This window comes from Calidris pugnax, unplaced genomic scaffold (assembly GCF_001431845.1).
Source record: "Calidris pugnax isolate Ruff unplaced genomic scaffold, ASM143184v1 scaffold156, whole genome shotgun sequence".
Classification (NCBI taxonomy): Eukaryota; Metazoa; Chordata; class Aves; order Charadriiformes; family Scolopacidae; genus Calidris; species Calidris pugnax.
The window spans coordinates 2003689-2020987 of NW_015090889.1; the positions used below are offsets into that span (position 1 = coordinate 2003689).

General features: G+C 39.1%; 1 protein-coding gene across 1 annotated transcript in view; it reads left to right on the plus strand.

The window, feature by feature from the left end:
* Positions 1 to 17050, plus strand: part of NADK2 (NAD kinase 2, mitochondrial) — a gene marked incomplete at its 5' end in the record, with an annotated part of 40661 nt that extends 23611 nt beyond the window's left edge. The window contains 8 exons of the mRNA XM_014947576.1: positions 229 to 312; positions 5066 to 5202; positions 6146 to 6224; positions 8582 to 8725; positions 10758 to 10813; positions 10897 to 10950; positions 11401 to 11524; positions 14187 to 17050. Coding sequence (XP_014803062.1) covers positions 229 to 312; positions 5066 to 5202; positions 6146 to 6224; positions 8582 to 8725; positions 10758 to 10813; positions 10897 to 10950; positions 11401 to 11524; positions 14187 to 14325 — 817 coding nt within the window. The remainder of the gene's footprint in view (positions 1 to 228; positions 313 to 5065; positions 5203 to 6145; positions 6225 to 8581; positions 8726 to 10757; positions 10814 to 10896; positions 10951 to 11400; positions 11525 to 14186) is intronic.
* Between the last annotated feature and the right edge of the window lie 249 nt (positions 17051 to 17299).

The following is a 17299-nucleotide window of genomic DNA, read 5'->3' on the forward strand; positions in this document are numbered from 1 at the left end:
TAGGGGGAATGTGGGAGAAGTATCCTATGTCTCCCATGATGTACCTCAAGAGCTGTATTGTTGAGGTGTATTGTTGCTGATGTGCTGTTATATAAGAATAGTATACATTCATAAAGGTCAAAGTGTAGCTTTGCTTTGTGTAACAGAAAGAGATGTTTGGTTTGTTTTTTGAGGGTACCAAATTTTAACAGTTATGCAGTCATTTTCATTGTCTTTTTCTGCTGCCAGATCAGAGGGTCACTTATGCTTGCCTGTGAGATATACACATTCGTTTCCTGAAGCGCTACAGAAGCTTTATCGTGGTGAGTTCAGGTAGGATTCACTGATCCTTGGTTTTCCAAAACATATTATCATTGGAAAATACTTAATGATGCGCAATTCCTAGGAAGTGGATGATGCCTAGTAAAATCTTACTGTCTCAAATCATGAATTCTGTGTAGATGTGTTTACCATGTTGAAAAACGGGTTTGTGGTCAAGAGTGAAATTGGAATACAAAGGATAAAATTGACTGCAAGTTCCTGCAGAAAGACTTTTTTTGTGACCTTCAGTAGTTTATTTTCTTTTCAAACCTAGCAAATTCATAAATGAGGAACTGCATTATTGTAAAGGGTATATTGGTTTATGTATTTTGACACTTGAAAGCATATGTAATACAGTGATGGGCCATACTAATAGAAGCTAATGAAGCCTGTACAGTTAGGAAATGGTCACTGTGTTGCATCTGGAAGTTTGGTGATTAAGGTAGAGTGGCTTAGATTTTGTTAACAGATTAGTTTAAGGAAAACATTTTATTCTTTATGCTGAAGATCACAGAATTGTAGGGATTGGAAGGGACCTTTGGAGATCATCTAGTCCACCCCCCTGCCAAAGCAGGTTCACCCAGGGCAGGTAGCACATGAATGCATCCAGGTGGGTTTTGAATATCTCCAGAGAAGGAAACCCCACAACCTCTCTGGGCAGTCAGATCCAGTACACTGCCACCATCAAAGAAAAGAAGTTTTCCTCATGTTGAGATGCAACTTCTTGCATTCCAGCCTGTGTCCATTCACTGGGTACCACTGAGAGGAGCTTGGCCCCATCCTCCTGACACCCCCTTATTAGTTAGAAGCACTGGTGAGGCCCCCTCTTAATCTTCTCTTCTCCAGGCTAAACAGACCCAGATCTCTCAGCCTTTCCTCATAAGAGAGATGCTCCATTCCCTTGATCATCTTCTTTGCCCTCTGCTGGACTCTTTTCAGTAGTTCCCTATCCTTTTTGAACAGGGGGACACAGAATTCCAGATTTGGCCTCACCAGGGCAGAGTAGAGAGGGAGGATGACCTCCCTGGACCTACTGGCCATACTCTTTTTAGTGCACCCCAGTAGGCCGTTGGCCTTCTTGGCCACAAGGGCACATTTCTGACTCATAGTCAACTTGTTGACCAGGACTCCCAGGCTTCTCTCTGCAGAGCTGCTTCCCAGCAGGTCAGCCCCTAACCTGTACTGGGGTATGGGGTTATTCCTCCCCAGGTGCAGGACCCCGCACTTGCCCTTGTTGAATTTCATCAGATTCTTCTCTGCCCAACTTTCTAGTCTGTCCAGGTCTCACTGTATGGCAGCACAGTCTTCTGGTGTGTCAGCCACCCCTCCCAGTTTTGTATCATCAGCAAACTTGCTGAGGGTCCACTGTGTCCCCTCATCCAGGTCATTGATGAATATGCTGAGTAAGACTGGACCCAGTACTGAGCCCTGGGGAACACCCAGGCCTCCAGCCTCCAACTGGAGACTGCTGATCACACTGCTGATCTGCACTGCTGATCACAACCCTCTGAGCTCTGCTGTTCAGCCAGTTCTCAATCCACCTCACTGTCCACTCATCTAACCCACACTTTCTAGGGTAGCTTGATGTTTTCGATAATAGATATTCTTAAAATAGAGGAATTTATCTTGAATTAAAAAGGAAGCAAGCTGAATTTTAAAGGACAGACTAGAGAGGAGTTTTTTATTAACTGTTTAAAAAGAGACATTTTTCTGTGGTGTATTAACTTTCCAGAATACTTTTATGATGGCAAACCATCAAACAGAAATGTCATTCACATGCAAATACAGCACATGAATGCATCCAGGTGGGTTTTGAATATCTCCAGAGAAGGAAACCCCACAACCTCTCTGGGCAGTCAGATCCAGTACACTGCCACCATCAAAGAAAAGAAGTTTTCCTCATGTTGAGATGCAAGTTCTTGCATTCCAGCCTGTGTCCATTCACTGGGTACCACTGAGAGGAGCTTGGCCCCATCCTCCTGACACCCCCTTATTAGTTAGAAGCACTGGTGAGGCCCCCTCTTAATCTTCTCTTCTCCAGGCTAAACAGACCCAGATCTCTCAGCCTTTCCTCATAAGAGAGATGCTCCATTCCCTTGATCATCTTCTTTGCCCTCTGCTGGACTCTTTTCAGTAGTTCCCTATCCTTTTTGAACAGGGGGACACAGAATTCCAGATTTGGCCTCACCAGGGCAGAGTAGAGAGGGAGGATGACCTCCCTGGACCTACTGGCCATACTCTTTTTAGTGCACCCCAGTAGGCCGTTGGCCTTCTTGGCCACAAGGGCACATTTCTGACTCATAGTCAACTTGTTGACCAGGACTCCCAGGCTTCTCTCTGCAGAGCTGCTTCCCAGAAGGTCAGCCCCTCACCTGTACTGGGGTATTGGGTTATTCCTCCCCAGGTGCAGGACCCCGCACTTGCCCTTGTTGAATTTCATCAGATTCTTCTCTGCCCAACTTTCTAGTCTGTCCAGGTCTCACTGTATGGCAGCACAGTCTTCTGGTGTGTCAGCCACCCCTCCCAGTTTTGTATCATCAGCAAACTTGCTGAGGGTCCACTGTGTCCCCTCATCCAGGTCATTGATGAATATGCTGAGTAAGACTGGACCCAGTACTGAGCCCTGGGGAACACCCAGGCCTCCAGCCTCCAACTGGAGACTGCTGATCACACTGCTGATCTGCACTGCTGATCACAACCCTCTGAGCTCTGCTGTTCAGCCAGTTCTCAATCCACCTCACTGTCCACTCATCTAACCCACACTTTCTAGGGTAGCTTGATGTTTTCGATAATAGATATTCTTAAAATAGAGGAATTTATCTTGAATTAAAAAGGAAGCAAGCTGAATTTTAAAGGACAGACTAGAGAGGAGTTTTTTATTAACTGTTTAAAAAGAGACATTTTTCTGTGGTGTATTAACTTTCCAGAATACTTTTATGATGGCAAACCATCAAACAGAAATGTCATTCACATGCAAATACATTGTAATTGGGTTTTGTTTATACTTCTAGCATATTTAGTTTGTAGCTTGAAGTGTAAGTGTGTTTGTGTCATAGAAGAGTTCTGAAATGAGGTGAATGTGGACATTAGGATTGATTATAAATAACTGAAGGGTTTTCAATAGGTACTGCTAAATGAAAAGGTACGTTCAACTCACGTATTCTGAGACTTAGAAAACCGTAGCTTTTAACTTTCCATCATGCTAAGTTGCACAGCTAAAGCTGGTAGTGCTAATGCAGGTAACCTCCCTTGATAATGTAGGCACTTCTAATGTTTTGTTGGATGCCGTGTTTTATTTTTGTTGCTGACATTCGTGTTGTTTCTTGTTATGGAGCCAAAGCTTCACCAGAGTGAAACAGAAAGGATTTCCTTGGTTATTTTTCCAGAATAATAGGAACAGATATTCCTAAGCAAGGACCTGAGCAGATATTTCACTTGGAAGTTCTTAGATTTATTTGGCCCTAAGGAAACTTTAAAATAGGTAGGTAACTGGATCACGCCATCTGGAAGAGCTTCTGGTGGCTCAGAGTTGCATAAGGTCAGAGAGGTTCCAGAGACTGGAAAAGGGGCATTGTCTTTTCTTCTTGTCTTTAAAGTGTCAACTGCCTTATTGCAACTATCCATGTAAGCACTTACCTTGAAGTCCCATGAAACAAGCAACATAATTCATTTATAAAGGACAAACTACATCTGACTACCCATGTTTCTTTTTTTGATGGTCAATGATGTAACAGGTTCTCAGAATAGGAGTACAGTCCCATTTTCTAATTTTGTAGGAGTTTTGACATGTTCTAGCATGAATATTGTAAGGAAATTAGTGTAATGATATTCGTTGCATGCTGTCTGCCTGGCTACCTGAAACCATACTTGGAATTTAAGGGCAGATAGGTAATTATACTAAGGATATGTTGAATGAGGCTCTACAAGGATTACGACAAGGAAGAACTAATTATGTAGTTGCATAAAGTGTAAGTTTCCTTCTGTAATGTCAGGAAACATGTAAGCTGGTTACTGCCACCTGGATGTCAACAGCATGAACTGGGAAAAGATGTGCTCATAACACTCCCTTGTGATTCTCTTTCTTAATCAAAACTACTGTTACTGACTCATTTTATGTACTCTCTAAATTGTAAGAGGAAAAAGGAATTGATACTTATTCTCAGAAAAAATAAAAAATCCGAATGTTGTAACTGCTTAAGGAGGAATGCCTTTTATATCCTTCTCTTTCTTCATATGAATTCCAGTTCAGAATCCCTAAAGTTCCTAAGCTAGGAGAGATTCTTAAAATACAAGGATGCCCGTGGCCCTTATGTATAGAGGTGGACAGAGCTACTTTTCTGGACATCTACAAATACAAACAAAAGGTGGCAAAAATACAACATGTGTTGCTGTATAAATTCCTGAGAGGTTGCTCTATGAGTCATTGCATCAGTGATGAATTAGTAAGTTAGGATCACATGCCTAAAAAGTTGAGTTATCGGTGAAGTTTGTAGACTACTTTTGGCCAGTGTCCTCTTATTTTACACATACAAAAAGGAGTAGGTGGCAAATTGGTACATGTAAAGTATTTACTTTTTAGTATGATTAACTTTCTAAATTTAGAAATGATAGTGGAAGCTATAAAACTTGAAATGTGACTCTGAATATATTAAACTTTTAAGATGGTCTGCTTTGAGAGTGAAAATCCTAATCCTGATCTCTGATCCTATCTGATTCTGCAATGAGTATTTCAGCTACTGATACCAACTTCTTTCTCTTCTCTAAGGTGGCAGTGGCGGCAAAGAATCCGACTGTATCTTGAAGGAACTGGTATTAACCCAGCCCCTGTAGATTTACATGAACAGCAGCTAAGCCAAGAGCAGCACAGCAGGGCTCACATAAATGAAAGATTCCAGGATCAAAGTAGGTTAAAATCTGACAAGAATTAAATTTGCTATGATAACTTGGAATAGGAGATAAAGATTTGTAAGAGTTGAAGTATTTGAAAGGCAGGGACAGACAGCTCTCATTAGCTGAAGAAACAGATTAAAGTTTTTTAGAAGGAATTATTTTTTATTTCTATATGTTTATTCTGGGCTGTACACTTAGAATCAATTTTCAGTATTAACAGTAAATTTATAGGTGTTCTAAATTATATTATCTGCTGGAAAGTACCTAGGATTTTAAAAAATGCTGTCTCTTGGTGTTACTGTAGGCATTTGGGGTTACCAGGTTACCAAATGAACTTTTTACTGTGCGTGCGTGTGTGTGCTCCTGTGCTAAATTTGAAGTAGGTTAGTTCACAACTGGAAAAGCTGATCACCAGCAAGCAAATGAGAAAGTTTCCCTTCAGTCATCAGACATCTTTGACTATTTTCTCTATGATGGATTGAAGCTGCATAATTCTGTCCTTAACCTGTGTCTAGCACTGCATTTCCTTACTGAGAAGTCTTGGTCAACACAAATGATTTATTAAGCTCTATTAACTACCCTGTGATAGAAAGTCTAATTCTTTTAAATTTATCAGAAATGTCTGTTAAGTCACTTGAAGTTAATTTAACTAGGCTGGAAGAGTTACTGACCAAAGAGAAGACTTCCGTCTGTCTGGTTGCCCGTGAGTTTTCAGGGAAAGCAATGTTGGAACATAAGTGTCATTGCCTTATTGACCTTGGTTCAAATATTTGTAGCCATCAGTGAAGAACAGTGACTGAATCAGTGAAAAATTGAGTCCTTGAAGAAAACGGAGCACTAGGTGTAGAATACAAACCCCGGCAGCAGAGTGTTGTCCTCCAATGAGTTGTGAATTGTTTTTGAAAATTTGGGTTCTAGAGCCATGATTCAAAACTGTTATATTCAATATCTGCAGGATCTGACATTTCTGGTCCACATCTCTTACCAGTAAGAGCACTCAATGAAGTCTTCATTGGGGAATCTCTTTCATCGAGGTAAGCTTAATTGTTGTTGCAGCAAAGTAGAATTGACTTACTTTCTTTTTTTGACATTGCAATGGGCAATCAGTAATGGGATGTCTTTGCTGTTGAATTTCAGTTCTAGTCCATGAATGTGTAACACTGATTGTGTTGTTGCTGATTACAGAATCACAGAATCAGAGATACAAGTGCAGTGATGTTAATTTCTGGTTTTCCACCTTCCTGTCTGACCATTCTTTCATCTCTCATTATTCCTGGCTGTTTTTTCATCTTCATTGTTTTAGTCCTTTCCTGATTAGTTCTTATGTGACCAAATGCCTTCAGTTACTGTCTTTACAGTAAATTGAAGACTCAAGTACCTGTCTTTAAACTGCCTCCTTTCCTGCATCTCCTCTTAACTTTTGCATAAGCTTTTAGCATGACCAAGCAGAAATAGCATTTAGCACGAGCAAGTACTCCTTTCACTGCCTCTCTGCCATCAAAGGCGAAGGTTATCAGCCTGCTATTGCCAGAAACTTTATTGTTGTAGGAAAACACTTACTTCCTTGTTTGAAGAAACAAGTTTGTATCAAGTCCTGGTGCTGCATTTTCCAAGATACCTTTGACTGTCTGTCCTTTTTGTCCTGAAGATCAATGCATTTCTGGCAGTTAAAGATAAAAAGGAAGATACAGAGAGTGTGACTGGGGCTGTGGGAAAGGACTTAAAACATTATTTGTGTTCAGGATTAGGTCAAACTTTTATTTGTATTTTTATAAACCCCTTTCCCTTTATTCTGTACTTTCCAAAAATACCAAAACCAAACAGCACTTCAGAGTGTAACATTTTGTGTTTGTACAGTGCTTGGAACACTGTGATTGCTGCTGGAAACAGCAATAAATGTTCCCTGAGTGTTTTGTCTTCCACTTCGACTGCAGCCTCAGACTGGCAGAAGGAATTAGTCTCAAAGAGATAAAATTTTGCTTTCTAGTAAATCAAGCCTAATTTTATCAAGATTCTAAAAAGTTTCTTTAACATACAGAGATAGAGGAACACAAAAGCACAAAGCTGCTTTCCAGCCCTTTATAGTAGCCCTCTACTTTTGAGTATCATAAATACTCTTCGGTTCCAGTAAATTTGAGAAGCATTGAGGAATACAGTGCCTGTAGGAACAAATCTCTAGTAATAAATATTGTGTTAATAGGACCTTACACTTGAAGACTTCAGTAATGATGTCACACAGATGAATTTTCTGTGAGGTTCAAATATATGTCTGCTGTATATTAAGACAAAATGACTCTAGGTTCTTCTTTCAAGGTCATATTCTGAGTGTCAGATTAGAGAACAAGGAAATTGAAGGGAAAAAAAAATCTTCATATCCAGCTTGCAAAAATTACCTTAAACTGAATCAAGCTTTGCACCTGTGTTCTTAATTTGCTTCTAATTCTTTCATCCTCATACCTTCTCAAGACTGAATATACAAAATCCTCTTAGTTACCAAGAGTCTAAACTGTTTGTCACCAAATATTCAAGAGGGGTATTCCTAGTTCATTCAGTCTGAAACATTCATCACCTAAATCAGCTCAGTAAGCTCATTTTACTAAGAAAGGTGAAACTGAGTCATTCTGAACACAACAAATGGGGTGTTTTTCTAAGAGGGTATCTATTAATCGGAAGGCTATGTTTGAATTAGGCTCTATGAACATCAGTTTTGGTTCAGAAATACACCCCTGGATGTTCTGAAGCTTACAGAGGGAGACTGGTCACACTAGGCCTAACATTAGGAATCCCCTGATATGTGAATAATACCATGAGAATGATGATTGTGCCCTAAGAGTTACTGCCTTTGAGTTTTAGGAAGAATATTATCTAAAGAAAAACACAAGCCTGATAACTGTTGTAAAACTAAAACTGTTTGTGAGGAGTCCCAGTGAATTTTTAATTACTGAAGCAATCAGAAACTCAGTCTGAAGCCATGCTATTACTGATGCTGAAGTGCCTTACCTCTTAGCGTTCCCTGATGTAATTGTATGAGACCAAATCACAGCACAGGTTTTTTTTTTGGTAGTTCAACAGTTATGCAAGGAAGGTAATGTATTTGTAATTTCATTTCTAAGTCCAGCAAACCCTGCTTGTCTATAAAGCTATTCCCAGATGAACCACAGGGGTTTTTTGTTCATAATTTAATAGGAAAAGTGGCTGCAGAAAAAATGCCTAAAAGTTCGTGCTGCAAATCACTTTTGTCCATTATAAAAATTGCTATAAAACACTGAATCAAAACTGGCTGCCAAATCAGAAGTGTTGTGCAAAGCCTGTGAAATTGTCATCCAGATTTGAAACTGGCTGTTCTAAATTTTTATGTGCCTGATAAGGCTGTGTGTTCTGTCTTATTCAGGGAGAACTTTAAGTCCTGCAAACCCAGTTTTAAATTCTCGCTTCATAGGGCCTCCTATTATGAGATATCAGTTGATGATGGTCCTTGGGAAAAACAGAAGAGTTCAGGGCTTAATGTGTGTACTGGAACAGGATCAAAAGCATGGTAAGTACATGTTGCTGCTTTGATATAAAATATCACTTCAGATAAGCTGGATGGACCTATTTTATTTGAACATTTTGTCCATACTGAGACTATCTTGGGCTAGGGGTAAGTCAGTGCATGTCAGTTATGTCCCAATATTCTCATTGTCAGTATGGTTCAAAGCTGTCTCAGGTGTATAAGACGAGCAGAGGTAGCTCATACACTTGTACGTATGGAGAGAAGAATTGAGAGGGTGAGGAGCTGAGGCATTGAGACAAAAGTTTACCTTAGGTGTAATTTTGGTGAAAGAGGTTGCATGCCACATGTGAAGATGAATGGTTGGAGGTGAGGGAAGGAGACTCTGCTCTGACTTGCAGACCGTATTGGGGGATCTCTGAACTACTTGTTGGCTAAAATTAAAATGCTTAGATGAAGTACCTTAGAAAACTTAGTAAAATCTAAGCTCTAAATAGAACAGGAAAACATGTACTTGGAAACAGTGTTAAGTTTCTCTGGCACATCTACTGTCCATTCTCTGTCCAAGTCTCTTGCTCTTTCAAACTTAAATGAAATGGCACAGTCTCTTTGCCAAAACATTCCCCTTCAACAAAGACAGGCATATCTAAGCAGAGCTGTGCTAGATTCTCTTCAGTTTAAACAAGCTGTAGTACTGCATGTAAATCTAATCAATTTAGTTTCAAGATGCAAGAGATGCGTACAGATGTGTACTCTTTCATTTGGAAGTCTGTCTGTGCTTATAGTTTGAAGCCTGTGGCAGGCTAAGATGAACTAAAAGTGAAGCTTTTCATGAAATTCAAAAATGAATATTCATGCTGTAACCATGGTTACTGGGTTTTTCTCTTCATTGTAATTCAGAGTTTTGTATTCAGTTGGCATAACTTGGTCCTGAAGGCTGCCAAGGATGAAATTGGCAGTCTGTTAGGGGAACTTTCCTAGTGTTCAGTACCTTGGGAATGTACAGTCTTAGTTCAAAGCTGTTCTTATGCATTTCATTTGCTTATACACTCTGTACTGAGAAATCTCAGACCAAACTCCATCTCCATTGCTTTAATCAGTGTATACTGCTGGACTTCTCTAAACTGAGGCCAAGCCTCAGTGGAATGATCTTCCTTAGCCTCTGATTTAGGGGCTTTCCTGGGATTTCAGACCTTCTTGGATTGAGAAGCATTTAAATGTCCAAGTCCTTCCTTGAGCTGCCAAAACTTGCATAAAAGGCTATCTAGTTGAGAGAGAGAACAATTTCAAACTTTGCATCTCAGTTTCTTGCTAGCACCTGCTCAGGCTTGCAGGCAGTAAGTGTAAGAGAAAGAGCCTTGGACAGCTGCCCTCAGCAGCTCTGTAGTGTGTTAGATGTGTAGAGGATGTCTGATGCAGTTTGAGGTGTTTTACTGCCACAACAGAAGTGCTGGAGTGATTGGAGTTAGACTTGGTTCAGACGGAGGCTCTATGCTGACTTGCCGTGCTTCTGCATGTGGCAAATGCAAAAGTGTCTGATCTGGCTGTTCCTTTTATATATATATATTTATATACTGATTCTTGTGAGATTCAAGTCTAAATCATAGGGTTTGGACAAAGAGGCATAGTATTTGTAAAGAATTGTTGAGTCCCATAAATGAGAACTAATAGAAGGAATTAATTAGCAAGAGGTGGATAGAAGGATAAGAACACACATGATCTGTAGAACTGTCATGCTTCAATTTTTTAAATGCAGACTTAAATCAACAATTATTTGAGTTTAAAGATGGGAGGGTTATTGATAAGGAGACTACATCTTGTGTATCATGCTCTTCTTCCCCGAAGGCTTCACTTAAGGAATTATTAGGGTTTACCCCTAATAATGGGGTAGATGATAAAGGTAGATGTCAAACCAAGAGTTAATTTAAGACTTTTTTGAAGAAACTAATGTCAGCTCACACTTAATAGCATTCCTGATGTTGAACATAGTTCTTCATCTGTATGCAAGATTTTTTTATTTTTTTTTTCTCTCAAGTTAATATTGCATAGCAAACAAGACTTCTGCTTCTCTGTCTAGGTCCTATAATATTAACAAGGTAGCTCATCAGGCTGTTGAAGAGATCCTTAAGATTGGTGAGTGAACAGTGTGGCATTACTGGCCAAGTTTATATAAAAATACACCTTTCTAATCGGGGCTCTTTCTCTTGTCTCAACAGCTAAAAAGCATGGAAGTTTGAATATGCCATTGAACACGGAACTAGTACAAAAAGGTTAGTGAAAAATGCAAGATTTCTTAACTTTGACCCGTTCATTTTGTATGTACTCTAAAAACCCAGCACTGCTTTCAGTATTTAGCGCTCTTGGAATGTTAGTCTTTCTCACAAATATTATTTAGGCATATTGGGTGAAAAATGCTTGATATGAAAGCACTTATTTAGACTTTCATACGTATAGATCTTCAGGAGAATTTTAGTTCTCCTAAGGTTTGAGACACTTAATATTTAATCACCAGAAGAGAGCTGTTTAATATTCATCATGCAGTAGAACTGAAAGGAATCTTCTGTAAAATTAATTTTTATGCAGGTGAAGGCTGTTAGATATCTGGCAAGACTCAGTATTCCCTCTCCGTAGGGAAGCTGCTCTTTCCTGGAGGAATGTGTGTTTCTGAGAATAACTAATATTCTCTGGGAAAAGCTAATGGCTGATTTCTCTGTTCACAGTAACAAATGATTACAATGAGTCCCTGCTCTACAGCCCGGAAGAACCAAAGATGTTTTTCAGTATTCGAGAACCTATTGTAAACAGAGTTTTCTCAAGTAGCCGTCAGCGTGGCTTCTCTTCAAAGTAAGTGTTAGCTGTAGCAGTCACTGGAGAGTTATCTCGTTCTCTGTTTGTCAGAGTATGAGAATCCAGGAGTTCCCCTTGAATTGTTTCCATGTCCAGTTTATATTTCGAGGGGCTTGAGTATTCTTCTCATGACAACAGGAAGAAAATGTTTCCAAGTTGTGTTATGCCTTTATAATGTTTGAACCATGCACAGTCTCGCAGAATAAAAGAATCTCACTGTGCCCCATTTTGGGTGTGTGCCATTTCTCTCAGCATGAGATGCAGGCATTGACAAACTGCAGTGAATTCAGGAAAGGGCCACTGACATGATTAGGTGGCCAAAACACGTGGTGTATAAAGGAGGGACTCAAAAGGTGCCTTTGTCTAACCTGGAGGAGAGAAGACTAAGCAGGGTGGATACAGTTGCCAGTCAGCTACCAGTGGATCATTACAGAGGAGGCTGAGTTCTCAGAACAAAATATGAGGCAACAGCCATGATTTTATAGGATGTAAGATCCTGATAAAAAAGGAAAGAAAAAAAATTCACAGTGAGAATGGTCAGGCAGTAGAACAGGTTGCCAGAGATTGTGGTATCGTAGTCCTTGGAGATACTCAAAACATGGCTGGGCAAGACCCTAAGCAAATTCATCTGTCTTTGAAGTAAGGCCTGCTTTGAGTGGAAGGTTGGACTAGGTGCCCTTCCAAACTAAATTATTTGGTAATTCAGTCATTTTAAGGTGCTTCACCAGGGGAGTTTTAGGTTAGATACTGGGAAAAAATTCTTCACTGAGCATTGAAAGAGCTGCCCAGGGAAGTGATGGAGTTACCATCCCTGGAGGTATTTAAAAGAGATGTGTAGGTGTGGTGCTCAGGGACATGGTTTAGTGGTGGATCCAGCAGTGTTAGGTTAATGATTGGACTTGATGACCTTAGGTCTTTTCCGACCTAAATGATTCTGTGATTTTTCTGGAGCTTGCCACAATTTAATATAAACACATGCAACTGTTAGTCTGGTGTTCAGAATAACTATGTTGAGAACAATATAATATCTCAGTATGAATTAAATGTTAATTCCACCATTTATAGCAAAACAAATACATAAAGGTGTTCTAACTTGGAAGAGATCCAAATCTTCTTCTTTTGAGCTACATCAGTGTTACAACATGACCTAGTAATAAAGGACATCTCATGCTACTGGGGCTAAATATTACGATACTAGATGCCCACTGTGCACATGTCATGTCTTTAAACTTAGACTGCTTCTCAGTCATTTGGATCTGTGAGTTCTTGAGGGTGAGTAAATCCTAAGAGGTGGTAAGAGGAGAGGTTAAAATAGAAGCAAAACACTGCGTTTTTATCCATGGGTTCTACAGGACTCAGTCTTTCTTGTCTTATTTGGAGTCTATATGGGCTATACTGTAAAAATTGTACTGGACCTATAAATATCTACATGCCTTTGAGGGATATCTGCCCATTTCCCTTTTTTAAGTAGAATTTGCTGTCTGTCGCAGTTGTCTTTAGCTTTTGATACTGGACATCTCCCCATTGCTGTTCTTTATCTTTTTTGATATGGTAGCTTCTCAGAGTGAAAGGGATGGAGTATGTCTGTCTGTTCTTCTGCAGCATCCAGAATGGTGTGTGTTTTAGTGACGTATGGGACAGTTAAGCTTTGACACTGTGGCTGGGCATCAAAGCTTCTCATATTTGCAAAAGATGTGCCTTCCTGAAAATGTCTTGATTAAATTTTGGAGATCAGAACATTGTCTAGACCAAGGCCTAAGTCAGAAACAATCAAGGATATGATTGTGAGATGACAGTCTTGCAGCTACTCTGGCATAACTATTGGTTCCCATCTAGCAATATGAATAAAGTTTGGAGAACTCTTTATTTAATAGTGTTCTTGCTTTCTACATATGCGAAAGGGCAAACTGCAATAGTTAATTTTCCTTTTAAAGGTAAGTGAAGAGGAACATGACCAGTAGCTTTATTCCGTCTTGTCCAGTTCTAAAAGACCTGCCTTAAAAGTTACAAGCTTAAACTTAAATTAGCTAAAGATATAGTGGTCGAACTCTAATATTGACAGTAATATGCTGCAATACCTATTTATGATGTTGCCTGGCAAGCATTCTGACCTTCAACTTTGTTTGAAATTACTTTCCCTTCTCTCTGTGAATGATTCCTGTAACAAAATAGACTATGTTACTATCAAAATTGATTCTCAAGGATTGCTAGTTGAAACTGCATATTCCACTTAACATGAAGACTGTACATTAGTCACAAATGAATAGAAAACTCTGCTGTGAAGGATTAAGTAAATCACTATTAAAGGGAATCATCAGTAGCTTTCTTTAAAAAAATACACCTAAACTGTAGCTTTCAATATCAAGTGTTATGTTATACACTATTCTCAGATTCTTGGGGTAACAGTCTGTATTTGAAGTAGTCCTTCAGTCCTCTCTGGACTCTTTGCTATGTCTGTACAAAGTACTGGTAGGTTGGGGGGATTCTGGTGCTTAGTACCATGCTAAATTCTTCTCTAGGTACTTTGCCATGTGGTAAGCATTTACTGACCCACACAAAGAAATATCCAAGAACCAGTCCTATTGTTCAGATAAGTGCTTGTGTGAAATACTTTTTTCTTAAGCTATGTTGTGAAATTTTTTTCTGTTTGTTTTAACAGGGTCTGTGTCCGTTCCCGTTGTTGGGATGCGTGTATGGTTGTAGATGGAGGAACATCTTTTGAGTTCAATGATGGGGCGATAGCTTCAATAATGATTGATCCAGAGGATGCACTGTGCACTGTTCTGCTGGAAGAATGAAGGACCCTAGTGTCTTCTGCTGAAACAATTCTGGATCCAGAGAGGGAACTCCTGGGGATAGACAGCACATCATAATGCTGCATTATGTTGGAAGTTGGCCTTTTTGGATGCAAGAGCATTTGGCAGAAGCTCGAGATGCTTTTCATTCCTTTGGGTTGGGGAAACCTTAGTCTGATATTTAAGCTCTTTTTGCATCTGGTGTAAAAGAAATATATCTGAAGTCTTACCTCTAACTTCAGTGAAAATTGACATTTTAACCTGCGAGGCACACATGAAAGAACATCTTTTTAAACACAGGTAGACGGGTTCAAGTATTAAGTCAGTAGCATTAAATACTCAGATGTACAGTTTTTTTAGTAAGAGTCTGGGAAACTAAACACCTTCATGCATATACTTTTGTAGAAAAGTTGACTGTCAATCTAGCAATTTCATGCAAGGATATATAGATTTTGGTAAATCCTGATGTTGACATAATAGAAATGGAAATGCAAACCTTTTTTATGTTTTTCAAAAATTTTACAACTTTATAGTTTCATACAAATTCTCACAGGTTTTTTTTCTTTTTCTCTTCCAGTATTTTTTCTACTTTGTAGATTTACATCAGAAGTAAAAGTCTGGTTTAATCACATCTTCAGTGAGGTAGCTCTTACCTGTTCTCTTTGGCTCAAGGCGGACTTGAAACCCAAGGCTTTTGTTGAGCCCTTTAAGAGGAACATACAAGCTGTAGGAAACATGTTGAAGTAATATATCCTCCTTCACCAAATGGATTAGCTGGCTAGCCCGGTGTTGAGTCACAGTAGTCTGTATGTAGGTGGCTATCATTAAGAAAGATATTTGGCCCTTATGAAGTTGAATGGTTTGGAATTTTAGGTTCTGAGTTGGTTTATAGTTGAAGAAGAATGAGATATGCTGGGTGTTGGAGTACAAGTTAATACCTACGTGTCTCCCAGTTTTCCAAGTGTTTTTGACTTGCCCAGAAAGTTTAAATTTCCAGTCCTGTGCTGAATTCTGATTCTTAATTGGCCACAAATTACATGCCTCTGATCGTGTGTTTAGGTAAGGAAGTTGATAATAGGGAAAAAGCTCTGATTGTAGAAAAGGAAGTGACTTTTTAGATACTATTTTAGAGAAACTGTGAACTATGACTGCCTTTGAAAGTCTGTGCTGATAATTGCATAGATGAGAGGGCAGAATTTAACAAAAGGAAGATTCCTACAGCAGGAACTCTTTTGCTACATGACTTGAAACACATGTCTTTTGTCCTGTCTACTAGAGATCTATTTCCAAAAGTGAGTTTTCTTCAAACTACTTTTGAATGAAGAGACTTCTGTAACAGATGTTCTCAGGTCTAATGGAAATGTTCTCCACTGTGGCCAATCAGTGTATTTATTGCCAATCACAAAATGTAAACTGATCTTTACAGATGGAGGAAGGGGATAAGGGGTTTTTTTTTTCCTCCTTCTACTAGTTATGTGTTTGTAGTCACTCTAAACCAGAATTTAGAGGAAATTGATTTGACCAGACCATTTAGTTCTAGGAAAACGTGATACTGGTGGAGCTTTTTGAGTAAGCTATCACCGTTTGTGTACATTTCACCTTTCAAGTATGCTGCAGATGGAGTTATTTACACTATATTATTGAGTTACCAGGACTGCAGACCAGAAGGGGAAAATCAAAGTGGCCAAATACTCTTTCAAAACTTGGCAAGTTCAGGAACTATCAGAGTAGAGCTCTTCATGTCTAAAACAATCTGCAAAACTGGGCTAAAGGTAAAGATGCAGAAGACAAATCTTTCTTTAGAAAGCTGGCTGCACAGAGAGTAGGGTGTTTTAATTATTTTTAATCCATCTTTAACCAGTTAAGGATGGTTTATGTGCCTCTGTCTAGTACACTCGTCAATATGCTGTTAAGATTCAAGAAAAGCCCCCACAACCCACCAATGCCATTAACACTAATTTATGACTTCCTAGGACTTTACCACTGTGTTAGATTTAGGTATTGAAGTGTCCTTGAATACCTGCATAGACAAATTTACAGCAGAAACCCTGTCCCATACTTATTTAGAGACATTTGCATGCTGTAATGTTTCAAGGGATACTAATTAGTCTGATCAGGGTGCATACCTCTTAAAGATGCCTATCATTCCTTATTATGAATGCTGAAACTAAAAGGCAATGTTTTCAGGCCCTACAGATTCAAAGTATGATCTGTTTTAGGGTCTGGTAAGAGATTTCACAGCTAAATTCCTAATTTACTTATTAAAATGGAAACCTGACCTACTCATGAGTGGCCTCTACTGGTTTTGGCTATATTTAATTGCACTTCTGTTGAAGCATTTACTGGTGAATGCTTAATTTACGTTAACTAGGATGATTCAGAGATCTATAATAGATAAACAGTAAGCAGCTACCTTTTTTTAATTATTATTAAAGAATTGTACAATCCTTTTTAAGGATCCTTTATTACAAAGGATTGCAGTACAGACAACTTACCTGGTAGACAGTATTTTGTGACAGGACTGAGTATTGGTTTGACACTGATCTAATCTACCTGGACTGGCAGTGAACTCTGCACCTCTTCTACCTGCTGAATCAAATCCATGGTCTTTTCATTTAGGGCCAGTCCACACTGTGTTCTGCTAAACTAGACCTGTCATCCTTTGCTTTTTTTTTTTAAAAAGTGGTGTTTATACATTATGTAATAAAAATTAAAAATTTAATAGATACATGAAGCTGTTATGTGCCTTCTTTCAACTTTCAAAAGTGTTCCATGTGCTCGGCTTGCTCTCACTGTGCAGTTTGTTTTAAATAATGTTTTCTAAGCCTTCATGCTTTAGGTAAAATGCAGAGACTTCTCTATGTAGCATTTTTTGCTATGGATTGCCTGGAGCTCCCAAGCAACTTTTTAGGTTAGGAAAAGGTCAGTGAGACCTTATCCACAGGGCTTCCCTTATGTCATAACCAGTAGACCTGCA